The sequence below is a fragment of the Topomyia yanbarensis genome, chromosome 2 (genome assembly GCF_030247195.1).
Source record: "Topomyia yanbarensis strain Yona2022 chromosome 2, ASM3024719v1, whole genome shotgun sequence".
In the NCBI taxonomy this organism is placed as follows: Eukaryota; Metazoa; Arthropoda; class Insecta; order Diptera; family Culicidae; genus Topomyia; species Topomyia yanbarensis.
In genome coordinates, this window is record NC_080671.1 from 82,134,870 (window position 1) to 82,162,546 (window position 27,677).

At 39.1% G+C, this 27,677-nt stretch overlaps 2 protein-coding genes across 2 annotated transcripts in view; one reads left to right on the forward strand and one right to left on the reverse strand.

The window, feature by feature from the left end:
• Positions 1 to 25,605, forward strand: part of LOC131679557 (myosin-VIIa-like) — a 26,920-nt gene extending 1,315 nt beyond the window's left edge. The window contains exons 2-13 of the mRNA XM_058960298.1: positions 3,440 to 3,577; positions 3,656 to 3,778; positions 3,886 to 4,488; positions 4,550 to 5,062; positions 5,163 to 5,678; positions 5,735 to 6,610; positions 14,795 to 15,010; positions 15,103 to 16,890; positions 16,948 to 17,063; positions 17,121 to 17,283; positions 24,251 to 25,348; positions 25,417 to 25,605. Coding sequence (XP_058816281.1) covers positions 3,440 to 3,577; positions 3,656 to 3,778; positions 3,886 to 4,488; positions 4,550 to 5,062; positions 5,163 to 5,678; positions 5,735 to 6,610; positions 14,795 to 15,010; positions 15,103 to 16,890; positions 16,948 to 17,063; positions 17,121 to 17,283; positions 24,251 to 25,348; positions 25,417 to 25,605 — 6,339 coding nt within the window. The remainder of the gene's footprint in view (positions 1 to 3,439; positions 3,578 to 3,655; positions 3,779 to 3,885; positions 4,489 to 4,549; positions 5,063 to 5,162; positions 5,679 to 5,734; positions 6,611 to 14,794; positions 15,011 to 15,102; positions 16,891 to 16,947; positions 17,064 to 17,120; positions 17,284 to 24,250; positions 25,349 to 25,416) is intronic.
• A 57-nt stretch (positions 25,606 to 25,662) lies between these two features.
• On the reverse strand, positions 25,663 to 27,171 carry LOC131678635 (zinc carboxypeptidase-like). The gene is made up of 5 exons (XM_058958869.1): positions 26,852 to 27,171; positions 26,414 to 26,795; positions 26,262 to 26,349; positions 25,917 to 26,207; positions 25,663 to 25,856 (listed from the first exon to the last, which is right to left on the reverse strand). Exons 1-5 carry the CDS (start codon positions 27,142 to 27,144, stop codon positions 25,663 to 25,665), a joined length of 1,248 nt encoding a protein of 415 aa, XP_058814852.1. The 5' UTR covers positions 27,145 to 27,171.
• Positions 27,172 to 27,677: the final 506 nt, after the last annotated feature.

Consider the following 27,677-nt stretch of genomic DNA (forward strand, 5'->3'; position numbering starts at 1 on the left):
TCACAGCGTTAGGAAGTGACGATGTTCTCATTCATCAAACATCACTAGTCACGTACCCAGGGCAAATTCCTACGTGCCAATTCTGCACGAAGAAGCTGCACCTCGGAAAACCTTGCGTAGAAACTGTTAAGGAAAACTTAACCAATCCAACTGAAATCAGCCCAGAACCATCTTACGCTAAACCACTAACAGCTGCAAAACCAACATCTTCGGATCAAGCACCAACAACCAGCAACAACAACAACGAAACGAATGCCGAAAAATACGAACATACAATGACGACCGATACGAGTAAGACACAAACTGGAACATCTGACCGCGAGCAGCAGGAAAGTAGTACGGATGAGGACATGGACATGAACGACAACGCAAAAGAAGACAAACGGATCGAACCTCAAATGGCAGTGGACAACACTGGCAATATTTCGCCCCCTAGAAAAAGGATCTCAACACGCAGCAGAAAGCTGCGTATGAACGAGACAAAAAACTTAACATAGTTGTTTTTTTTATTTATTGTAAAAAACAAACAATCGACCTCGTTGAGCTACCGCATTTGGGCCTAAATAAATTTAATGATTATAAAAAAAAAATTAATATATAGTTGTTTCTAACATTTGAAGAAAATTACACAAGGTTTCGAGTTATTAGTGATATTCAATTTTATAAACCTCAAAGGTACAAATAACCGACCGAAAATAAATATCATATTCAGCGTGCCGATTATTTTACGCTAAAGCGTGCTTTGTATAATTTTGCCAATAAAATAAATGTTTTGTAGTGTATAGTGCTTTTCCTTGCTTGCATATTGTAGTAAAAATGGGTTTCCACTTACAATTGACAGTGATGCAAATGCACGCCACATAATTTGAGACAGCTCAGTGATCAATTTCAGAGGTACCAAATTGGTGGAATACTTAAGTAGTACAAATCTGCATATATTTAGTGTAGGAAATGGGCCAACATTTGCACGAGCTGGCAGAGAAGAAATGTTAGATGAAACTCTCTGCTCTGACGGTATTACACGTGAGTTGGCAAACTGGATAAAAATTTTGATAAAAATAAAAAAGCACAATCGCAGAGGTATACTTATCGAGTGCAAGCAAGGGTGGAGCAACGACACTTTTCGATTGTGCTGAAGGATGATCTGTTAACAGATCTTCACGGGTGTCTCTTTTCCATCCCTCTAACTCTTTCATCTCCAGTTTTAGCGGGTTTGGCTAAAGGTGTGGTATTGTTTGGTTCTCTCTGGAAAACGACCAAAGCTGTACCTGGCTGAAACAGAAATTGGAGGAGATATGTGAGAGCAGGGAAATTCCGTTTTATTGTCGTTTCATATAGCCTTCACCAGAATAAGGTATTTCTTCACATTCTGTAGAATCCTGAGGAATGTTTGAAAAATTGTTATGTTTTGAAGAGGCTAGATTTCCACAATCCTTGTTCGTGAGCAGTTTTCTTGTATGTTTTGAGAACCAAGTCGATTACAGCGAAAATATGGCAGTATATTTGCAGTATTGACTTGGAATTTCTGGCGATAAGGGCTATAAACTGAACTATGGTTTCCAACAAGTCACGGCGAAAGTATGTAAACCTAAATATGGACAACAATATCTCTTCGGGGGTGTTGTCATTCTGTTATCTCAATATCCCCTCGGGTGTGTTGATATATCCGCTCATCGAGTAATGTCTTTTATTTCTATGGGAGTGAAGAATACTTCCGTATTGTCTATGTTCTATGTGCCGTTATTTTCCTCATCCCTAAACTTACTACTGTCTCAATCCTTCCCATCAGGAAACGATAAAAAGAAAAATCACGGAAAGGCACAAATCTCCGATCAACATGGAGTGCCATTTAAGCCCGTCGCTACTGATTTCTGATAGTTCCATCAGGAGTATCTGTTCCAAATCTGAGCCAAATCGGACAAATCTAGCTACTGCCCAAAGTGTTCAAAATTTGAATGTGATTTTTCGACAATTTACACGGCTAGGTGGCACTGTTTGCAGTTTTTCACTGCAAGTGAAAATATGAATTTGTCCATAACTTTGACGAAGACTGATAGTCTTAGGAGAAGTTATTAAACTTTGAATGAAGTGATGTCTGAGTCAGTTTTGCATGGGGCCTACTATTTTAGTACATGGTATGAGTCATCATTTGGCTACAAAACTTTAGTTCCTTATTTCACCGCATAGAGAGCGCCAACACCAACTTTTAAAGGTAGAGAGACATATATGAACATGTTCACATGTATTGATGAAAAAGGCTTGTTCTACAACATTGTTGAAGATATCTAATTTCTATCTCTTTCCGTTGAGAAATTAATGTTGGTGCCCTCTAAGTAGTGATATTGAACTAAAATTTTCTAGTTAAGAGATGACTCATATCATGAATACAAATTATTTTAAATTTACTATTCAGCTAAACCCAACCATTATTTCGCAAAAAAATAAAGTTAGTAGGAACCGATTACTGATTGACCACTATGTGCTGTTAGGCCCCATGCAGGACTGACTCAAACATCACTCCGTTAAACGTTTCACAACTTCTTCCAAGGTAGCTGGATTGATTTGCAGTTTTCAACAAAGTTGTAGGCAATAAAATTATGTTTAATTTTTACACTTTCAGTGATGAAATGATGCACACAGTGCCAACTAGCGATGAAAATGAAAGTTAATGAGCTTCTCCTTGTAAATTGACCAAAAATTCCATACAAACTTCGAACACGTTGGTCTGGTAGCTAGACTCGTCTGATTTGGCTGAAATCAGCAGTAGACACACCTCGTGATACTTGAAATTGACACAAAACTGGCCCGATGGGAGTCATTTTTTCTTGTCACTCTAGTGGTGATACTATATATAGGCGACTTCCGTAAGCCTAAGCTCCAAACCTCCGTTTAGAGAACATTCCACCTCACGAAGACTTAGTCATAGTTAGAACAAAATTTTGCCAGTACTGTTGATCTTTTAGTGGAATTTGTAGTTTTTCAGCATGAATTAGTCTGACCTTTAATGTCCGTCGTCCTAGACCAATTATAGACTTTCAGCGGGTGAAGTCTCAGTGTCATGAAAGGTTTGGTCTGTGTAATCGTAAAAGTGCTTTCTTTGAACATCCCAAACGCCACATGAGTGGAAACAGAGTTTCAATCGCATATTACTATATAATGGATACTTGAACTGATTGATAAAATATATATTTAACAAAGAGAAGAAAAAATAAGATAAGAATTAAATAATAGGGTTGAATCTGACTCATTTGCTTAGAAAACTATCACAAATGAAAGTCTGTGATATCTTCGCAATATATTTCAGTATTACGATAACAGCACATGCAAAAAAACAGATCCTGTTTCTTACTTAGCATACTAATCTTTGTAAAGGGGATAACGAAATACTAATCCTTTCGATTCGTTTTCTTTTATTTTTGTGTCTATTTTCGTGCCTTAGGGTGAGTGGGTTTGGCTTGCATCCAAACAGAACAATGAGTTCGAAATACCGTACGCAGGCCGGGTCATCCGGACCCACTCCGGAAAGACGCTTATCGTGGACGACGATGACAATGAGGTGTGGGTCAAGGACAGTGAGGTAAATATAGGGTTTCATACTCAGCTATGCTGCTTCGATTACCTGGAGTATTAATTTGTTTTTATTTGTTTTGTACAGGTTATCAAAGCGATGCATGTTACGTCGCAACAAACGGTTAGCGATATGATAACACTCGGGGACCTGCAGGAGTATGCCATTTTGCGAAATCTGATTGTTCGATACCATCAGAAGCAAATATACGTAAGTTGATTGTTCGTTTGTTGGGGTGGGTGGGTGAAGGCCACTTCAGAGAATATGATTAATTTGAACTTTGTAATCATGACTATCTATTTTTCTCTCGTCCGCAGACCTACACCGGCAGTATGCTGGTGGCCATTAACCCGTACGAGATTCTACCGATTTACACGTACAATGAGATCAATATGTATCGCGATAGAAAAATCGGTGATTTGCCGCCTCATATTTTTGCCATCGGTGATAGTGCATACCAGGAGATGCGGCGCGATGCGCGAAATCAGTGCATCGTGATTAGCGGCGAATCGGGAGCTGGAAAGACGGAAAGTACGAAATTGATTTTACAATACCTGGCGGCCACCAGTGGGAAGCATTCGTGGATAGAGCAGCAGATTATCGAATCGAATCCGATTATGGAGGCATTCGGGAACGCGAAGACGGTAAGGAATGATAATTCCTCGCGGTTCGGAAAGTACATCGATGTGCACTTCAATAAGGAGGGTGTGATCGGTAGTGCTAAGATAGATCAGTATCTGCTGGAAAAGTCGAGGATAGTGCATCAGAACAAGGGAGAAAGGAATTATCACATATTTTACTCGATGCTAGCTGGAATGAGTAAAGAGGAAAAGAAATTGCTGGAGCTGGAAGATGTCTCAAAGTATCACTACTTAACTGGTGGACAGACATTGATTTGCGAAGGACGTAACGATGCGAGTGTAGGTTAAGTGACGTTGAACAGGGTAATGTAATATTTCATATTATACTGAATCATTGCAGGAATTTGCAAATGTTAGAGAGGCGATGAAAGTCCTTGCGTTTTCGGATCAGGAGATTTGGTCGCTTCTGAGTTTATTGGCTGCAATTTTGCACCTGGGAAACATCAAGTACAAGGCGATGGTAGTGCAAAATATGGATGCCGTGGAGGTAAATGACAATGCGAATGTGACCAGAGTCGGAAGCCTGCTGGGAGTTCCGAAAAACGTTTTGATCAACGCGTTAACACGGAGAACCATATTCGCCCATGGTGAGCGGGTTATATCCCATGTTTCCAAAGAGCAGGCAATAGAAGCACGGGATGCCTTTGTAAAAGCGATCTATGGAAAAATATTTATAATGATTGTGGATAAAATTAACTGTGCCATTTACAAACACAATCCAAGATCCCGTATATCGATCGGAGTTCTTGACATTTTTGGATTCGAGCAGTTCGAAACAAACAGCTTTGAGCAACTGTGCATTAATTTTGCTAACGAAAATTTGCAACAGTTCTTTGTCAAACACATCTTTAAGGTAAGTTTTTAGGTTTGCGAAATTTGATTTCTTGTATACGTACGATGTGATCGAATTCAACAAAATAACAGAATGAATCATTAAATCTAACAACTTGCAGATGGAGCAAGCGGAGTACACGCGCGAAGGTATCAATTGGACAAACATTGAATTCATTGATAATCAAGATGTTCTGGATATGATTGGAATGAAATCACTGCATATTATGGCGCTAATCGATGAAGAAACTCGTTTCCCCAAGGGTACTGATTTGACTATGCTTTCGAAGCTACACACAACCCATGGGTCGAAAACAATCTATCTGAAGCCAAAATATGACAATGTTCCTTCATTCGGGGTTCAACACTTTGCTGGAACGGTCTTTTACTCTGTTAGTGGATTTTTGGAGAAAAATCGTGATACCTTCAGCTCAGATTTGAAGGAATTAGTGACAAAGAGCAGCAACGAGTTCTTGACAAAACTATTCGGAGCAGACGATTCTCTGGATACTTCGAAAAGATCAATTACTCTGTCGTTACAGTTCCGAAGCTCGCTGGAATCGCTAATGAGGACTTTATCATCTTGTCATCCTTACTTCATAAGATGTATTAAGCCAAATGACCTAAAAAAACCAAAGGTTTGTATCCCGTTGCGATTATTGGTTACAACAATTTTAAAACTATTCGTTTATAGATCATCGACAAAGCTCTATGTGTTCGACAGCTGCGATATTCTGGCATGATGGAAACTGCTAAAATCCGGAAAGCAGGTTACGCGATCCGACACACTTACACACAGTTCGTGGAACGATACCGCCATCTGGCTAAAAATATAGGACCCGCTCACAAAGTTGACTGTGTAGCTGCCTCCAGACACATCTGTCAACGAGTTTTAGCTGATGTTCCCGATGACTATCAGTTTGGCAAAACAAAAATATTCATGAAGGAGAGCCACGATCTGTTGCTCGAATCGGAACGATCCAGGGTCTATCTACATTACATTATATTGATTCAGCGTGCATTCCGTCGGGTTCTGTTCTTCAAGTATATCCGGAGGTACCGTTGGGCGGCCATTACCATTCAGAAGCATTGGCGCGCACGTGGCTATCGGTCTAGTTATCTGGTGATGATAAACGGTTATCGAAGGCTGCAGGCGGTGATTCAATCTCGCGAGTTATCGTATAAATTCGCTAGGATTCGGGATGCCATGGTGCACCTGCAGGCCCAATGCAGAGGTTATTTGACCCGTATGCACCTGAAGAACAAAATTACCTACAAATCGCAGAGAATGAATGAGCTTCGTGCACTGAAGCGCAAGGAAGAAATCCAATTCAAACAGTCTGGAAACAAACGGTGGAGAGAAGACGCAGATCACAACTACTGGCTGCGGGTAGACGAGCTGAATCGAGAGTTCGCTTTGGAAGCAGAAGAAGCCAGAAAAGCAGCCATGATAAAACCTCAGCAACCGATCAATGCTGACGAGGAGAACAAAATACTGGACGATGTGTTCGGATTCCTGGACGGTTCCATGAGTCCAGAGCCAATGCCGAAGCGAAAGGCCTCATTTGCCGTAAGCAAAATGTTACTGTATTTCGAGGAAAAAAGTCGCAACAAAAAAATCATCCCCACCAAACTGTTGTCCCGTCCTGTAAATTTCTATGAATCATCCCGATTGTAAACAGCGATCAATGAAAAGCTTTCGAATACAAATCTCACTCTCTTACACGCCACACTTTTATCAACACGATGTGCAATATATGCTCAAACAATAGGAATAAACTGTAAATAAATACACACTTTCAGTCATTTTCACTCAAATTGTTATTTATTTCATCTGCTTCGAGAAATGGGAAATCGGTCAAATCAAGCAGTACTCTTGCGAATATTTTTAACCAGCGGATAGAAAAAATAGAAACCCCGAATGCTCCGGTGGCATTCCAATCGCGCCCAAATTGGTACTGATTGCTAATCGATACGCTGACATGGGTGGCACATAGGATCTAAACTGATTGCTTATCTGAAAGCCTCGTGTAATCGCGATCTCACCTTGTGTGATGTGTCAATCGATTTATGTAGCGGGCGTGATTGTGACAGGTTGGAAATTCCTATCGAATGACTGATTGAAAGACTGCAATAAGAATTTTGGCGGCCGCGGTCGTAATACTTTACCAAATCTAACAACTGTATTTTGACCGTTTTCTCAGCCCTCCTATCGGAAACATTACTGATAAGCAATTGGCGTGCACTGCATAGCACAAAATATTTACTACTTTAATGTAAACTTATATATATATAGAATCATTCATTGCTCAAAAAACCATCACCGAGTTAGGAAGTACGCTTCGCATGACCTGTGTAAATAAAACTCATTCGGTTATACACTAATCATACTACAATGATTTGAGATGTTAGTAAACTATACATTTTTATGTTGTTTTTATTTGTTGGTGTAAATTGATGTAAATACGATATCACGTCACAATTGTTATGTTATTCCACTTACATTTTATTTGGTTGGATGTTATTCCTTGTCCAAAGCAAATTCTTCAAATGGATATATTAGATATTTCGTACACTGTCGTTGCGAAACAAGGAGGTATATATGCAGGATTTCAACAAAAAGTACCCACGAAAGTCGTTATTGACCGAAACAATGATAGCCTTGCCGAACAATCAGGAGTCAGAATACGGCACGTCCCTGGTATGTAGTCGGGGATTTGTGCATTGCCGTGTCTTCTTATCATTTTCCTGATCGAAAGGAGAGAAGGACGAGAGAAGTAGAATTAGAAGTGTGAGGTAGGTAAGTTACATTCACAAGTAGATCAAATCGCCTGTGAGAAATCCGAAAGTTCTTTACCACACAGGATTAAAAACTTTAAGCGGGATGTTCTGGCACCCAAACGAGATTAATAGTATTGATAATGTTTGAATTCGATATCCAATCACTAGCTTGGTTCAAGAACCGTATTTCCATAAAGGAAACTTCTATGTTGGAAAACTACTTTACCCCGTTTTCGCAGCTTTCAACAAAAATGGCATGACAAATCCACGTGAAATGCCTCGTGCATGTTTTCTTGCTAATTGACGCATGTCTTATATCCAACCGCGATATTTGTGCTGTCACGGTAAATATTACTGTAGACAACATAAACAGATGATTTCTAAAGGGTTTTATCATACTGTGGCAGATATGGGTTTCGCCTCATAATCGGCAGTGATGCAAATGCCCGCAACATAATTTGGGGCAACTCAGATATCACGAGCTGGCAGAGAAGAGATGTTAGATGTAACTCTCTGCTCTGGCGGTATTACGCATGAGTTGGCAGACTGGCTCGTACCAAACGAGCTCGAACCGTTGTTATCTGATCATAAGTACATCGTCTTAGATCATTTTAACGTCTCACTAGTTCTCGTTACATATCGTAATCCCAAATCTACGAACTGGGATCTCTACGAAGAAGGGTTGGCGACTAGGTTTCATGGGTATTTTCCGACGATTGAATGTCCAAGTTACTTTGATGATGTCGTGGATAAAACAAGCTCACTCATAGTAGCAGCATACCAAGAGGCTTGTCCGCTTCGAGTTATGCGTGCTTCTAGAGGAAGTTTTGAGTCGAACAAGTTCTACCGAACTTGTTCGACTCAAAAAGTTATGTAGAAGACCTTGGAATCGCAGACGCAGAGACGTGTTGGAGGAATTTAAGTTGGCTCGCAAAGCATATAGAAATGCCCTTCGATCCACTGAGCAAAGTGGTTGGAAAATTCTCTGCACAAATGTCTCAAGTCTCAATGAGACGGGCTACTGTCGAAATCGAAAGACTTTCATGTCAGCTCGATTAAATCTGCTAATTGTGAACACTCATCTGACGAAGATGTAGTACTCAACTGTCTTTTTGACACACACTTTCCAGGCTGTACGAAGTCGTCAGTGACGACTGCCCCTGAGTTCTTTTCGGGTAGTTCTGATTCTTGGGCATTTGTTTGTAGAATTGTGACAACCGAATCGATCAAATGGGCGATTGAAAGTATTGCTTCGTATAAGTCTCTGGGAAAAGATGGAATCATTCCAGTTCTACTACAAAGAGGATATGAACACTTCAAGTATATTTTGAAAAAAGTTCTTGCTTGTAGTCTTGCAACAGGATATATTCCATTAGCGTGGTGGGAAATAACTGTAAAATTCATTCCTATGGGTGGTCGTGTCACTTATGAGGAGGCAAATAGCTTTAGACCGATCAGTTTAACCTCCTTCCTTCTCAAATTAGTGGAACGATTAATCGACCACTGCATTCGGGATGTTAGCTTGGGTGAGCACCCGCTGCATGCAATGCAACATGCATATTAGCGGGTGAAGTCAACTACTACTCTGATATACAATGTTTTCTGCAAAATTGAAAAAGCCTTTTCACAAAAGCAACTGTATACACGCAATGCTTTGCAACCGACATCTGTGCTCATCGTTACAGCAACTAGAGATAAGGAAACTGAGTGGCTGTGGATGTTCTCAAGGTGGTGTGCTGACATCACTTCTATGGAACCTTGCCGCCGATGGCTTGTTGAGGAAACTTAATGAGCTTGGGTTTCCGACGTATGGTTTCGCCGATGATTATCATATAATGATCATATCATATAATGCATTAACACATTTTTTGATTTGATGCAACAACCCTTATGTGTTGATGAACAATGGTGTCTTCATGTTGGACTATCCGTGAATCCAAAATAAAACATCAATGGTGCTTTTCACGCAAAGAAGGATTACAACCGGAGCTCGTCCATTGCAGTTTTTTGAATCTGCATTATTGTCGCAGATCAAGTTAAGTACGTAGGGGTAATTCTTGACTCTAAACTTAATTGGACAGCTCACATCGATTTCAGGATCAAGAAACTTGCATGGCCTTCGGCCAATGTGGACGGACTTTCGGCAAAGCTTGGGGACTTAAACCCAAGTACATTCAGTGGATCTACACAATGATGGCATTCTCGACGACACCAACTGCTGCTCTATAGGCACTCTTGAACATAAAACCACTATATGTGTTTCTGAAACAAGAAGCGCTTCCTTGTGCATTCGTCTTAAGGTTACTGGGCTCTGGAATCGATCGTGCAACTAGCCACACAAGACTGTGGTCCCAATTGGTTACTTGGGATGAGTATTGATGAGTGACTTCAACTGGGAGAACACACTACCGGTCAAAAGTTTAAGATCACTTGCTTTTTTAAATTTTACATAATTGAGTGGGTTTCTCAGTAGACTTTAAAAAGCACGTGCGTCTTGACTATATCACGTTGCTACACGCTACTGGTCAGTGTGTAAGGGGGGGTTTGACGCTTTTGGGTGCACGTAGATCACAAGCAAACTTGTTATGACAGATTGTATTCCTTCGATTCGTCGAGTACATAATACGCGTAACATCTCAGTGCTGCGAGAGCTCACAGCAAAAATTATATTTCAAATTGTTTTTTTTATAATTTTCTTTATTAACCCCTTCGTGCCCATGTTGTTTGTGGACAACAAAGTTTTTAAACAGCTATAACTTTTGTTTAAGGCAAGATTTGATCACAAAAATAAGTAAGGCTAATGAATGTGACTATTACCTTTCATTTGAGTATTAACAGTTACAAGGATAGGCTCTAGAATCGCAGTTATTGCAATTAGTCTTAGATTAGTGCAATTAGTATTATATACCGATAGAGCAGTGCTGCCAGGGACAGTTTACGTTGACTACGGAAAATGAATTTTTTATATATCTTCGTTATATTGCAATATTATTGAAAACTTATCAATTTTGATTGTCTTTGGCTAAGTTTTCCGCGCAATTGGACATTTGTACATATTTATTGTATTGAGCATTGGAAGGTACCAATTTATCTATCTTTATGAAAAAGGCTTTTCGTGTTTTTTGACCCCCCCCCCCGTTTTCAAGGAAAAATAGTTTTGAAACCTTGCATGCACTAGAATAAAGTTGGGCATGAAAGGGTTTATAGGTAAGTAGAAAAATTTTTGTATAGAAAATCGTAACTGTCGAAGAAAAATATCTATTCAAATGGACCTAAATCGAAGATTATCATCTCATCTTTCAAAAGTGAAAAAACTACTTATTTTATGTGTCCTATCGTAGAGAAATGGTTCCAAAAATAATTATAAATGATAATATTTAAATTGGGTCCGGCTCAGTTATGCTAACGCATTGAGCCGTGCCAAATACACAGATAGATCCACGACTCCGTTAAGCTACCGCTACGAGCTGTGTCAAATAAACGAATTAAAACATTATGTATAAATCTTTTTTAATTCACCTAGCGGTGCAATTATGCCTTTCTCATTTATCAAAGCTATGGTTTAATAGCTGGTTACGTTCAATATAACATTGTGGAAATATCTATTACATTCTTATTACATTTGGTAAGTATATATGGGAGCACGACTGCCACGAATCTGATGAGCAACATGTCGACGCTGACACACTTGAAACAAACCAAAACAAAATGTTTAATTAGCTTAATCAGCGTGAGTTTGATGTTAGCTACATGTTAGCATAATTTGAAATGCGGGTTGGTGGGGAGGGTAGAGGGATAATTATTGGGAGCAGAGGATTCGTTGGGAACAACCTAACTCGTTTTGGTATAAAGGTGGGTGAAGGGAATGTGGGTGTGAGGTTGGTCTTAGATGGGGTGGGGGGGGGGGGTGAGAGAGTTGTGGGAGGATGCGGGGTTCAACAGTCAACTTCATTTTATACTTTCCATTTGAGACTAGGTTAGTGAAAATTTGTTCAGTCAGCACCGAAGTGGCTTTTGTTCTGGAATATGATCGGAACCAGGAACTTCCGAAATTATCGATAGTGGACAATTTATTCCAAGAATCTTTGATTTACTATCAGTGATCTATTCCAGCGAAGTAATTTGATGTTCATATCAATAAACTTTTAACCTATGAGGTATTACAATTGTACCGGTTTATATGAGAAATTCCCATGTGACCGTAATAACCTACCTGTAACTCCGGAACCAAAAGTCAGTACTGAATTAAATTCAATAGTAGTCAATGAAAGTATTATATCTTTCATTTGAAATTAAGTTTGTAAAAATCTGTTAAGAGTTGTCTGGAAAATAGAGCTTAGGAACGAGTTTCTAGGGGGCAGCAAGAGCCGTCATAGATGGCCAATGTGGTCAAAGTTACTGTGATTGGTCATTAGTAATCTAGACCCGCAAATTCAAGTTATGTTGAACCTATTAGAATATGAATCGTTCGGACACCATGGTCTTACCAGTTTATAAGGGAATTTGCTGTGTGACCGTACTTTTCAACCCGTATCTCAGGAACCGGAAGTCGGACCAACTAAATTCAATTGCAGATTATGGGAGCGTTATACCGTTCATTTGAAACTAAGTTTGTGCAAATCGGTTCAGCCATCTCTGAGAAAATTGAGTGACGTTATTTGACGCACACATACACACAACACATTGCGATCTCGACGAACTGAATGGAATGGTGTAAAAGACTCGACCCTGCCGGCCTCGGTTAAAAGGTCGAAATTCTCGCCCGATTGGTTAACCTTTCTGTGTGAGAACAGCAAAAATGTGCGAAATCAGCAGTCCCAAAAAGTCTACTTTTTTCAATTTTTTTGGGATAACAAAATTTCGACGATTCATGCTTTTTAAGGACTTTTGCATCAAAAGTTTCTTATGTGACCGGACGAGACATTCTATATTTCCGGAACCATACAACCGATCCGTACGAATTTTCATAGCAGTCTATAGAAATAATATTCCTTACGTTTGAAACTAAGTTTGTGAAAATCTGCCCCGAGAAACTGATGTGAGTTTTTTAATTTGAATTTTCCATTTTTCCGGACACTTCCACAACGGTCTACGGTGGTCAATGTGGCCAACAAGATTTTGATGGGCCGCCAATAACATAGAACTGCAAATGCAAGATGCTCCAAAAAATGCTTAACAAAAAAAATGCTTTCATCGTGGTATCGGTTTGAATAGGAGTTTTCTCTATGACCATACTCCACAACCCGTAACTCCGCAACCGGAAGATGGATCGAAATAAAATTTAATAACAGTTTTTAGGGACGCAGAGTTTGGTCAAATCAGTCCAGACATCACTGAGCAATCTATGTAACTGTTATTCTGAATTTGAATACTTCCGCTGGGGCTTCCGGAGCCGTCGATGGTGATCAATGTGGCCAAAGAGACTTTGAATGAATGTTAGTGACCTAGAACTACAAATCCATGCAGTTTTGGTGACATTTTGGAAAAATTTCACCTTTTTACATTCATCACCGTTGGAATCAGGATTTGCTGTGTGTTCGTACTCATCATCCTGTAATTCCGGAACCAGAACTCGGATCAAACAGAAATTCAATTGCAGACAATGGGAATGCTGCATCTTTCATTTGAGACCAATTTGTAAAAATCGGTTAATAATTCGATGAGAAATAGTTATGACATTAACTTAGGGACTTGGTAAGTTTCCCGGGGGGCCTCATAAGTCATCATAGTTGGCCAATGTGGTTAAAGCGCCTTCGATGGGTCATTAATGATCTAGATACGCAAATCCAAGTAATGTTGCACACATTTTAATATGTATTGCACCATTTGGACATCATGGTGGAACCAGTTTATATGGAAATTTTCTGTTAGATCGTACTTTTCAACCTGTAACTCCGGAACCGGAAGTCCGACCAATACAACAATCAATAGCGATCGATGGGAAGGTCGGACTGAGTCGAATTATATAACCGATTCGACCCTGCGGGCCTCGGTTGAAATGTCGAAATTCCGACCGATTGTATAATCTTTCTATGTGAGAAAGGTAAAACGTGGAAATTTGGGTATTTTCATTAAGAACATGCCATGAGTTTCTCGGAATTTTCGTTAGGCTTGAATCTTTTGACGATAGTTAGTAGTGAAAGGTAGAACAAGGTTTAGCCTCAATTCTTTTGCGAAGAATTCCCTGGACCTTTTCCATAAGGAAACTTTTAATCAACAGCATTCAGCTTCCTTCCGAGACGCATAATAGTGTTTAGCTATTAATTTGAGTTCTGCGAAGATTTGGGATGAAACAAAAGAAAACGGTTCGTGCGATCAACCTTACTATGTTTTATAGAATCTTTGGACATTTTCAACCAAGGAACACTAACTTTGGCCGACCGCATTCAGTTTATATGGGAATTTGCTGTGTGATCGTATTCTTTAACCTGTAACTCCGGAACAGGAAGTCGGATCAATAAAAAAAATTCAATAACGACTTATGGCGAGGTTGTACCTTTCATTTGAGACTAGGTTTGTGCAAATCGGTTCAGTCATTTCTGAGAAAAATCGCCGGGATTGCTTGACACATGCACACATACATTCATACATACACCCACAGACAGACTTTTTCCGATCTCGACGATCTGAGTCGAATGGTATAAGAGATTCGGCCCTGTGGGCCTCGGTTGAAAAGTTGAAATTCCTACCGATTGCATAACTTTTCTACATGAGAAAGGCAAAAAGGTTATATTCGCTTTATTTTTCATTTTCTTCATATTACTTTTATTTACTTTTGTAGAGGTCCTTCGTTAATTCTGACGCATTGCTACGAACATTACGATATTTGTACATACAATACATCAACCATTATATATGTTACAATTGATGGTTTACATGCTGTATCAGGCAGCTGTTCATTTTTTTAATCCATGTGTGTTCCAAAATTATCATATAACTTAGCGCTATCCATTATATTTATTTGCACAACTAGGAGGAGAGCGATCACGCTACCAGCCAGGCCCCAACCAGTGCCACCACATCGGAGTATGAGGAAAATTTTCCCTACCGCGAGGATTTATCCGATTATAACTTTGTCAAGTACGCAGCCACATATTTCGCGAACAATGCGTCTTATCAGTTCAGCAAGCGCAAACTTAAATCCTCGCTGCTAGATCTAACCAGCCCAGCCGACATCATCTCTGCACAGGTTCGGGCTCGAATCATTCACCTGACTCGCCGGGTGTGCTGGGAACGTGATAAGTTTTAGTCTGATTTGTTTGTTTTCTTTTCGGCATCTAGGCTTTGTGGATTACAATTTTACGATTCATGGGAGATATGGCCGAAGCGCGATACGAGGGCGATAGCGAGAGCGCGAAGCATAAACCGGTTATGCAGAAGCTAACGGTCACGTTGGGTAGGAATTTCGCCAAAACGAAAGATTTTCAAAGTTTTCAGCAAAATCTGTCCGAGCATGAGCGGAAGTTGATTCACAGGACGTTGAAGCGGAAAACGAAAATTCCGAGTGAGTTGAGGGCGCTCGTTGAAAACACTGATGAAATTGCTGATTATCAAGATTTTCTTAATAATCGTAGTTCTAATTTGGACAAGCTTCATTTCATAATCGGTCATGGAATTCTGAACAAACAATTGCGAGACGAAATCTATTGTCAGATTTGCAAACAGTTAACCAACAACCCCAATGCCAGTTCGCATGCTAGGGGATGGATTTTACTTTCACTTTGTGTTGGGTGCTTTCCACCCTCGGAAAAGTTTCAAAAGTATTTAAGATCATTTATTCGGGATGGCCCAACACTGTACGCTCCCTATTGTGAGCATCGGCTTAATCGGACGTTGAAGAATGGAGCTAGAAGGCAGCCACCTTCTTGGCTAGAGTTGCAAACCACTAAAACGAAAAAACCTATTTCGGTGCAGGTCACCTTAATGGATGGGTCCAGCAAGAACGTGGAAATCGACTCAGCAACAACTGCGGAAGAAATGTGCGAGCAAATTTCATACAACATTGGACTAACGGATGTTTTTGGGTTTTCTATTTTTGTTATGATGCAAGAAAAAGTCCTTTCGCTGCAAAGTGGACAAGAGTTCATCATGGATGCTATTTCAAACTGCGAGCAGTACGCCAAGGAGCAGGGCGGTAGTGAACGGACTGCGCCCTGGAAAATCTTTTTCCGGAAAGAAATGTTTGCTCCTTGGCATGATCCCTCTGTAGATGCCATTGCTACATGTTTAATATACGCTCAGGTTGCTCGCGGTATCAACTTGGGAGAGCTGGTGAGTACCTCGGATAAGGACATTGCAATGTTGGCAGCGTTGCAGTATTATGCCGATCACGGGAACGAGATGAACAGCAAAATACTGCAGGAGAATTTGAAGAATTATATTCCGAGAAATCTTGTCAGGCCAGAAACAGCATCTCGCTGGATACAATTGATCGAGTCTGCTTTCAAGAGAAGTCGATGTGTAAAAGAAGGCCTCCAAAGGATCGCTGCCAAGGAAGATATAGTTTTATTCGCGAAAATCACCTGGAGCATGATGTTTTCGAGATTCTATGAAGCTGTACAAATAGAGGGAACTAAGCTTCCGACTAGCAACGTTATGATTGCTGTAAACTGGTCTGGACTATTCTTTGTTGATGATCAAGAGCAAGTTTTGGTTGAGTTGTCGTATTCGGAGATTATGCAAATTGATTGCGAAGATGGCGATGATAATGATGTTGCGACATTGTTCATAACCACAATACAGAAAGATGATTTTGTGTTCAAATCGTTCGACGCAAAGACTTTATCTGCTTTGATCAACTATATACTTAAAGAGTTACGCAACAGGAGCATATATGCGGTTGCAATTAAAACTTACACGAGCGATAGTGAGGCGGAATCAATGTTGAACTTGTTAAAAGGGGATCTGGTGACGCTCGGTCAAGGGTTCACCGGTGAATCTATTTTAGCAGATGAGGCAACATGGGGATACGGTGAGTCAAATGGAAAGTCGGGCTATTTCCCGACAGAAATAATTCATGTATTACCGACGATTTTGCCTCCACCGGCTGCTGTTTTGAGCGTCTATAGGGTAGGTTAAATTAGCACATTGAGTTAGAATCTTGCATTGATTGTAGCACCATTGCAGAAAGAAGGATTATTGAAAGCACGGAAACATGCCACCCCCAATTACAATACTGTTCAGAGAAAGAAGATGTATACCTTACAAAAATTCAGTTCAGATAACTTTAGAGCTCCGATCAGGTATGTATGAATTTGGTTTGCTAGTGCTGGGAAGCACTTACTGTTGTTGTGTTACAGTGTCATGTCTTCATCTTCAACTTTGTCAAGTGTGAAAAAGTCGAGTTCCGAAATACTTTGGCGACACACCCGTGAACCAATGAAGGCGCCACTGCTGCAAAAATTGCAGCACGATAAGACGAGGTCTGATGCAGCGGTCATGATATTCGCAGTAATCTTGAAGGTAAGTTGTAGAGGTTTCGGAAGAGAGTTTCACAGTGAATTGATAGCCACCATGAAGGCAATGCACAGTGGTCCCAAAGAGCGAAAAAGGGTTTTTTTTAGATTGCGTCAAAACTTTATCAATGTGGTGTCTTTGAGAAATTTTCTTGGAATAGAACTTTCCTTCTTTTCGTCTTATTGGATTGATGATTAATCTTCCTAATAGTGAGTTTCGAAATTTATTTTCTTCCTGAATGATGGAACAAAATAATTATAGTGCAATCAAATGCATTTGATGACGGAATGAGACAAACTTCAACTCGAGTATTTCCATAGAGGACCGCCTTGGAGAGATCCGATTTTTCCAGAATTTGTTGTGCTTTTCATGCACTTTAATTTGTTTACCAAGTAGTTTGTCTTCGGAAAAGTAATGCAGGTTAACAGTCCAAGCAATGTTCTAGAACATTTAGATAATGGAAAAAATCTAGAAGAAAACTTATGATGAAAAAACTGTTTTTGAGAGGCCTTTCGCAAATAATCACCTATATCCCAAAAAGCTTAAAGAATAGAAGGTTGAAGTCTTCAGGTAAAATATTTGTAACGAGTGTCTCTACTACTTTGTCGAAGTAAGTATTTATCTATCTGAATTATTGAGACAAATAAATTTCGTAACTCACTATTAGCAGGATTAATCATCAATCCGATAAGACGAAATGAAGGGAAGCTCTATTTCAAGAAACTTTCTCAAAGATACCACCTTGCTAAAGTCAACAGTTTTGACGTAATCTAAAAAACCCCTTTTTGCTCTTGGGGGCCACTGTGCAATGTTGCGAAACGAATACCATGCCAAGCATTTTTTACCGTTCGTTCCCCATGGAAACAACATTTCGAGGGAGAATGGTCGCGAGCAATCTGCTAAGACTCCTTTTGATAACAATTTAGCCAAATGATTTTGGGAGTGAGAGCGATTCAGTGCACTTGTAGGGATGCAAAAGAATCGAAATGCTAACGTTTTCATCTTTTTGAAAGTGTCACTGGCAAGCTCTAGGCAGATGGTAATCAATAATTTCGGAGATTTTTAATGCACAGGGGGGTCCTCCGATGCGTCAAAATGGAAATTTTATATTGAAGGGCAAAAAATTTTCTATTTTAGCATATATGCGGACCTCCCTGTACACTTGAAATGTCTGAAAACTATAGATTTTCAACTGACAACAACTTGCCTTTCAATATAAAACATTTCCCTAAAACATTGAAAAAAAAAATAATCACTGGCTCGTTGACACCCCTATGTATATCCATAATGCTCGAAAACGAATAGTGATCATTGATCCAAGAAGAAAATCAAATCGAAATCATGGCTGATAATTTTTGCTTGTGATTTTATCCGAAATGCTCCGCAGATAAAATCATGCCGTAATCACCCGCGGAATAAGGCGGAGACATTTTTTTAGATGTTTTCAAAATCTGGGGTACGATAGGTTACTATACATACTGCCCATAAAATCATAAGGGTCCCATATGGTTTTTTGTCGAAAATGAGTTACCTGTTGGATTGTATTCTGTATCACTACTGAAAATCACCAGATTTGTTTAGAAAATATCGGAAAAAATACCAAAACATGTTTGTCCCATCCATAAGGCGAAAATGAAAACGTAAATCTCGAACAGCGTTTTTCTCGGCTTGCTGTTTTTCAATATGGGACGCTTATGCTTTTATGGGCAGTATATTCGACGTTAAATAAAACAATGTACACGCCTACAAAATCAGCGATTCAACTTTTATTTGAAGAGTATGAATACTACAGATTGTTTAAAAATAAATAACACAAAAAATAATTGGACTCCATTGACGTGATCCAGGTAAGAAAATAAGGCAGTGGCAAATGATGTAAAAACATTTGAAACTGCGGAAGAAAATTTTGAAAAAACATGTTTTTCAGCAGCTGCATCTAGCTTTGTTTTGCGAATGACTTCTTCGGTCGCCAGAGTGTGGAATTTCAGTTGTGCATTTCGCTTCATGTGATTGCTTAGTCGTGCGACGATCACGTTTGCGCTTCGGGGCATTTTTATAGATTATCTACTTCAACAACACGTTAAATTTGTATATTTTTAACTTACGTGAAATATCAGAAGCGCTTTCATTGATGACGAGCAACACTTTCCCTTCTTACGAGCACGTAATGTTTCGTACGGAGCCTTGAATTGTTTAGAGGCTGATCGAATACTTGCGCCATCTTGAACAGATGCAATTTTGTTCTTTCTCTATGTCCTTCACTTCGTTTTAGCGTTTTCGTTCGAATTTACGCACAATTTTCCAGACAAAATAATTCAAAATTTACATTATAGAGTGATCTATAGTGCCCCCAAACGACTAACCTATCGTGCCCCCAAGGATATGTTTCATGTTGATGCCCTTTTTTCAAAAACAAAAATATCGAAAAAGCAACACAAAATTTATGTTCAGAATTAATTTGACACTTTTCGTTGAGTGTCAAATTAATTCTGAACATAAATTTTGTGTTGCTTTTTCGATATTTTTGTTTTTGAAAAAAGGGCATCAACATGAAACATATCCTTGGGGGCACGATAGGTTAGTCGTTTGGGGGCACTATAGATCACTCTATAATGTAAATTTTGAATTATTTTGTCTGGAAAATTGTGCGTAAATTCGAACGAAATTTTTTTCATTGATTACATGTACTGTACTGACTGTAACTAACACAGCTGATCCACGCTAACAGCCGAAATGACATTTGTCAAAGATATTCTCTACCGTGAATCTAATTCACGCAACACGAGCGACCTATGCAATAACATACCAAAGATAATACCCTATACCTATTGTACTCTCATACCCATTTGACCCCATACTACTCCAGCGATTTTTGTGAGATGATCTTTTGATAGTTAAGCGAGCGATCACGGTATGAGTTTATCGGTTGTGAGAATTTTTGAAAAAAACATAAGCGATAATTATCAGCCATGATTGCGATTTGAGTTTTTGATTATAATTTACCCAGCACTGCCAGGAAGAACACATGATTATTGCATTGACAAGAGTGATCGTACCTCTGAAGAGTTGAGTGACAGCAGTGGTTGTGTGTGATCTCTCTCTCTCTCTCTCTCTCTCTCTCTCTCTCTCTCTCTCTCTCTCTCTCTCTCTCTAGAGCCAGTGATACGATCGTTGTCGCCAGTGCGATAATTATGTGTTCTTTCTGGGACGTCATCATAGGTAGGGTTCGTCGCGGTGCGGATGTGGGCGGTAAATGGATAGTTCGCACCGCAACCGCAAAAAAATAATAAAACCGCTTCACTTACCGCAACCGCATTGTATTTACCGCACCGCACCGCGCGGTAATGCGGCAAATGCGGTAAAAATTATGCATTACAAAAATTGTGTTGAAAAATTAATCATTTGTTTTGTGTAGCCATCCCGATCAGAAATTCACATCAAAATTATATCAAAATTAGATATTATATCACGGCAAAATATATATCTCAGTTTGATATAAAATATAGCTGGATAGTTGTTAAAATATCAAGTTTTTATACCAAGAAAATGTATCGGTTATATCATATTATATCTCAATATTTTTTAGTATAAAGTATGTTGGTTATATCTTGGTTTGATAAAATAATTATATCACACAGACGGATATTTAAGATATTGTATATCTAAATGAGTAAATATAGCTGAAAATATCAGAATTATATCACAAAAATCCATTTTTTAAAATTATTTTTAAGTAATAAATCAAATATTTTCTTGTGAAAAATAATTCATTATTCTCAGCGAGCAATTTTGCAAAACGTACATTTTCTTATGTATTTACATTCAAACATATTACAAGACAAGACCACTAGTAATGCGATTTGGAGCCAGTTCTTGAGAGGATCCATCACTAGTGGCATTGTTATAGCTCTGCCAAACTGTCTTGGAAAGATAATATTTTATTGTACATACTATGTTGAAAAGACACGATATAAATATGATATATTATTTGATATCATTATTGACGAATCAAAACATGATATAATTTTAATTTAATTTTAATTCGTTCCAAACGACATATATCAAAATTATATGGTTATTTGATATAAATATCAAATCGAGAAATAATTTTGATATATTCTTGATATGGTTTTCTGATCGGGATATATAGTAAAATGTTATTCTTATTTACACGTATATTACCTTTGACGGACTCCTCAGAATGTAACATTTATGAAAATATTCAACTTTGCAAGTTTTATTAAGAGTGGTAAGGGTTTTGGCGTGAAAAAAACACTTTTTCTCGATTTTTTTGAAACTTTGTGTGAAGCGAACTGATCAAATCTTTTGTACATTATAGTGTATCATTTCAATAACATGCTGTAATTTTTCCATGCAAAAATATCGACAAACGACTCGATGACGAAGCTTTTTGTAGAACGTATCTGGAAAAATATGATTTGCGGTGTTACCTTCCATTCAAAAACTACTTAACCGATTTCTTTCAAACTTTGTATACAGATTCTATGTAAAAATACCTAACCCCCACGTTAAAGTTTCGAGATAAATTTTCAATTAAGGCAAAAACTGTCCAAACCATGCAAAATTTGGCATCTGGGATAACTTTGACATTTGTCAGCAGACCTTGAGGCAGACTTTGAGAAACACAACAAAAATCGCAATGCCCTACACTAACTTCGAAAGCTTTACTTTCAAAAAGTTACAAAATACTCCTAACTGAAAAAAATTATTCGTTAATTTGGTAGAAAATATTCCCAGTTGGACGAACGATGGACGCACGCGGAAAAAAAAATCCTCCAAATTCGTTTGGTTTGATGATGATAATTACATTCTTTGGATTGTTTTTAAGTCGTAGTATCATTAGTTCATTTCTAAGTTCTCCAAATTAATCAAAATTCACTGTCGAGAAAATGCCATTGAAAAGGATTCATAATTCCACGATTACCAAGAGGAATCAGGAGAAATGATGCATTTTGTAATTGGATTTGACAGAAAAATTCAATTGTTTTTCATTGATTGGATTTTGCGTTTTATGTATTTGAAAAGGTTCGTTTGTAAATTTTTTCTTTGAAGTATAAAACAAATAGTTTTCAAAATATGTCGTAAAAATAATGGTGCCAAATTATATTGGACACAGCTTATAGATTTTATTTCTTAGTAACAGTATGTTTTATCATATTTGAATGACCAAAATGTAAAAAATCAAGTAGCGATAGGTCGAATACAGATTATATTCGGATTTCTTTTCAAATCATTGTCAAGTGTATGGAAATTAGAGCAATTAAATGTTTATCATGTTTCTCTATTGTAGGGTAATAAATAAAAATCGAACGTTCTGAGAGAGAGAGAGAGATGTTCCTAATAATGACAAAAAAGCATTCGTTCAGAAAATAAATCTAGTTGCGTCCTTCTCAAATGGTAAAAGTTATAGTTTTAATTCACTTTTTAATGCAGACTGCATACTTTATCAATTATTTTTTGAAGCGCGGTTGCGGTAATACCGCGCGGTAAATGCTCATTTCCCGCACCGCGTCCGCGGGAAAAAGTGTCTCACCGCACCGAAGTTTTTGCGGTGAGGGTGCGGTAAATACCGCGCGGTTGCGGTAATTACCGCAACCGCGACGAACCCTAATGATAGGACTAAGATAGCATAAGGACTTGTACATTGCGTTAGAGTCCCAAGGGTTGCAGGTTCGAATGCGTCTTTTGGGGGGAGCGGTTTAATTTTTCGAATAATTGCACCATTTCGAGCTGTTTTGCCTGTTGGATTCCATCAAAAATGTCTTAAAGGGATCGTCTGGTATAAAGTGCTAAAAACGAAAGTTATTTTGTTTTACGATTTTGAAGGGAAGGCAACAATAGATCTTTTGTGTAATATTAGGATTGCTTTATACATTCATTGTGCACGAAAAAAAATATTTTCAGTCACGCATACGAGCGTTCCAAGAATAGACGTCCACCCATTTCCAAGGCGAGGAGCGCCGCGGCGAACACGATAACTCTCGATAAAATTATCTGATATGGGAATAAGTTTTGTAAAGCTCAGACTTGTAGTTAGTCGATGAACCACAAAAAATAGAAAAACGTTCGAGTTTCGGAAAATGGTTTCATGAAAACCGAAACATCTCATATTTTAGTGTAAAATTCGCTCATTTTTCTTCAAAATAATAGGGAGAATTTTTTTTTATTCCGTTTTCTGTGGTTAATCGACAGGCTACACATATTGGGCATCCTCATAAAAAAATCAAGCTAATTTGTTGATTAGTTTTTAAGTTATCGTGTTCGCCAATTTGAAAATCGTGGTTTCTAGAAAAACGCTATTAAAGGGTGTCCCACATCAAATTGCATCACAGTAAAAACGCTGTAGAAAATGAACCATTGGGTATTTTCTCTTGAAGTTAGAGCCACTCGCGCGCTAAGCAGATAAATACTAGCTTGAAACCGAACATGGTGACCAGGACTAAGAGCATATCGGGGTGAACCGAAGCTTTTAGACTGTTGTTGTCATTTGATGATTGAGTTGTTTTGGCTTCGCTCGACAAGAGGGTTAATGAGGCTTGATGACTTCTTTTGATATAACAAGATATCGGGCTCAGCTCCTGATCAACATATGGTTGTTCCCGGATAGGAATATCCCTCGATCGGTTAGTGGTAGGCAACTTTCAATAAAAGGGTTTGGTGTGGATGATATAACTCGACTGGACTCTGCCCTGACAGTAGGCTCGTCACTTCTCACCTTAGCAGGTGGTAGTACCGATGTCTTGGTCAGGCGGGTGGAGTCTTCCAGAGTATAATCGGAAATGGAAGCTATTGGGTTCAATTCCTGATTCTATCAAGTATCTTTCCGGAATGGAAATATTCTTGATGAACCTTTTATTTCTTTCTTATATTAATACTTACTCAGTTCTCTCTGGTTCGTTAGGTTTTAAGGAAACATTTAATTCAAATATAATTTTTTTCCTACTACTTTCAGTACATGGGTGACTTACCCAGGGGACGCGAGATCATTGATACGGACCGAATTTTCGGTCCAGCCCTAAATGATGAACTTCTGCGAGATGAATTGTTCTGTCAGCTAATGCGACAGCTTACCGATAACCAGATCCAGGTCAGCGAGGAACGCGGTTGGGATTTACTATGGCTGGCGACCGGTGTCATGCTTCCGAGTCAGCAACTAATGAAAGAGCTGTTCGAATTTCTTAAAACTAGAAAGCACCCGATCGCTGCAGAATGCTTGCAGAGAATACATAAGTCACTAAAGCTTGGCCAACGGAAGTACCCACCATATATTGTGGAGGTGGAAGCGATTCGCTGCCGAACAGTTGAAATCTATCATAAGGTGTACTTCCCGGATGACACGGATGAGGCATTCCAGATTGAATCCTTTACGAAAACGAAGGATTTGGTGCAAACCATCACTAAACGGTTGGAGCTTAAATCTAGTGAAGGCTTTAGTTTGTTCATTAAAATCGGTGATAAAGTGTTCTCCGTTCCGGAGGAATACTTTATTTTCGATTTTATCTATGAGCTCATGGAATGGATGCGAGAAACTCTGCCATCCAGATCAAATGACAATCGAATTCAGTGCGAATACCAGTTATTCTTCATGAAGAAATTGTGGATCAATGTGGTGCCCGGAAAGGATTCTTTTGCGGATCAAATGTTCTATTTCCACCAAGAGGTACCTAAATTACTACAGGGCTACTATAAAGTGTCTAAGTCTGAGGCTGTTGAGCTGGCTGCTTACATATTTTGGGCTCAGTATGAAGAACAGGATATCCAGTTACTACAGAAGTCTTTCTCTGAAATGATGTTATTGTTAATTCCTGAGGATGCTATACGAATGCAGAAGGCAGACCAGTGGAAAAAAGATATCGTATCCAAAGTACAATCTCTGAATGGAATCAGCTCATCAGCTGCTAAATTAGAGTTCCTAAAGATTGTACACAAATTCCCAATGTTTGGTTCTACGTTCTTCGTCGTGAAACAAGCGACCGATCAGAATCTTCCGACTACGTTGCTAGTAGCGATCAATAGGAATGGATTCAATTTGGTTGATCCACGTACAAAGGTAGGTCTATTTGGTGGCTGAATAGCTCCAAAATGGTACATCCATGTACAAATAATCTTTTATTTTAGGACATACTGGCAGAATACAGTTTCATGGAACTAAACTTTTGGAGTTCCGGTAATACCTATTTCCACATAAAATTCGGAAGCATGATGGGTTCCTCTAAACTGTTGCTGGAAACGAAACAGGGGTACAAGATGGACGATCTACTGACATCCTACATACGTCTCTTCAAAATGCAAGGACAACGAAACTGAATTCTTCTCTTTTTACAATATTTTTATTAGTGAAAAATATACTAAATATCATTTATCTCACATGTATCCTAGAGCTTTTGCTTCGGCGACGAACGCAATCAGTCCATTGAGAGTTTCCTGGGCGTTTGGAACAATCTGGGTAGCAGGCAATGCGAATCCGTGGGTACCGGTATCTCGAAACTCGAATGTGTAGGATAATTTGGTGCCATGGACTCCCATGAAATAATCATTAGTGCTTCCTGATGTGACATCTGAAATCAGCGCTCTGTGAGAAAATCTCATTTAGTTTGAAGTGCATGGTTTAAACTTACAAAGCAGTTGGGCACTGTTTCCGAAGGTGTATACAGTCCCATGCGTTGCCCGAATAGCTTCTACCGTTTTAGCAGCAATTTGCTGCAGATCAACATTATTGGATGGCGTTGGAGAATTGTTGAATCCAAATGGTGTCAAAAGGTACTGACCGAACGAGTGAAAAGAAAACTGGACATTAATTTTGTCAGCAATCGTTGCGTAGTACTGTGACATGGCAGCCGTTTCCGGTTCGGAAAATGGAGTTGGTCCGGAGAACGTATCCGAACATGCATTTGTGGAGGCTCCTCCGTCTGAAAAGTAAGTCTGTTGAGAATTTCGATTTAAAGGGGTAGAAAATATCATACTTCTCCAGAAGTAATCAAAATTCCTGTTTCCATCTGTGCCCACACATAAGATACCGGAAGGCTGTCTAGTTTTTCTCCACATTCGGTTCTGCAAGTGCATCGTTCGTTTGTTGAATTGCGATTGGAAAAACTCCTTAATTCATATTACTCACATTACTACGTGTGAACTCCAGCCCATCCGGGTTGGCCACCATGATAAAATACCAATCGTAGTTTTGTGCCAAATCGACTACAGCAGCATCCGTAGAGGTCAGAAGCGCATTGAGCAGCCAGGTGGCCGTCGCGGACGAAATCCACTCTCGAGCATGAATATGAGCTTCAATAAAAATTCCGGGATTTCCATCCTTGTGGGAAAGCTTGACTGCTTTCAGGTCTCGTCCTTCGAATGATTGACCATAAATAGTGCTAGATAGAATAGATGGGTACTGTCCGACCATTTCATCGAGCCAGGCGTGAATTTCGGCCGTCGAATAGTAGTCGTCCCATCCGAAACCGTTGCGTTTGTTCTTGTTTGGTCGTTCGTTATCGATTACCCTGGAAGATACGGCTGAATTCATGGCGTAACATGCGAATGTTATCCAATTACTTACTCTTGGAAATTTTTGATCATCAAGCGATTCTGTAGGTTCAGTTTGGTAGTGAATTCTTCGAAATCGGAATATTTATGAGGAGGAACGACCAGATTTAGATCCATATTGGTCTGTACCGGCGATTCCCAGAAAATATATCCATCAGGATGCTCTTCCAAGTACTGCAGTATCTCGAGTTGCTCGGCGGATTCGATGTGCAGCTCATACACTCGATAATTATCGAAACGGGCCTGTTCGGCCGTTACCGCAGACAGTACGGCAACTATCAGTAGAAAAACGTGCGTGGGTCTCATTTTGGAAAATGGTACTGGAATTTGTGTGCTTCTGTAATACGCTTATATATCCGCGAGTACCCAACTACGTCAACGGATTATAAAGTGTGATTGGTTATCGTGCAGACTTACTGATCAACCCTCCTGAGTGGTTATAAATCAACGAAGATAATGCAAACTTTTGGGGAAAACATCAGTTTTTGTTGTTGAAGAATTGTAATTCGTCGTATGCATCAATGGTTGAAAGTTGAGACATATGAGATATGGCGAATCAGTTTCGGTTGCGATAGAGTTAAATTTTAAACTCATTGAACTATTCGGATATCCTGTAGACTCGGGTGATTTGGCTTTAAAGGGTGAGGAGGGGTTTAAGATCAATTCGATAAAAAGCACATTTAAAAAAAATCGAATACATCTTCAACCTAAAATTATATTCTCAGTCGCATCGCTTGCTTGAAGTGAATTCTGGTTAAATACCTACCTACAACCCAATCCATGGTACTTCTGGGAGTGAAACCAAGTTACGGTAACGATGGTCGTTGCCTGCAATGAAA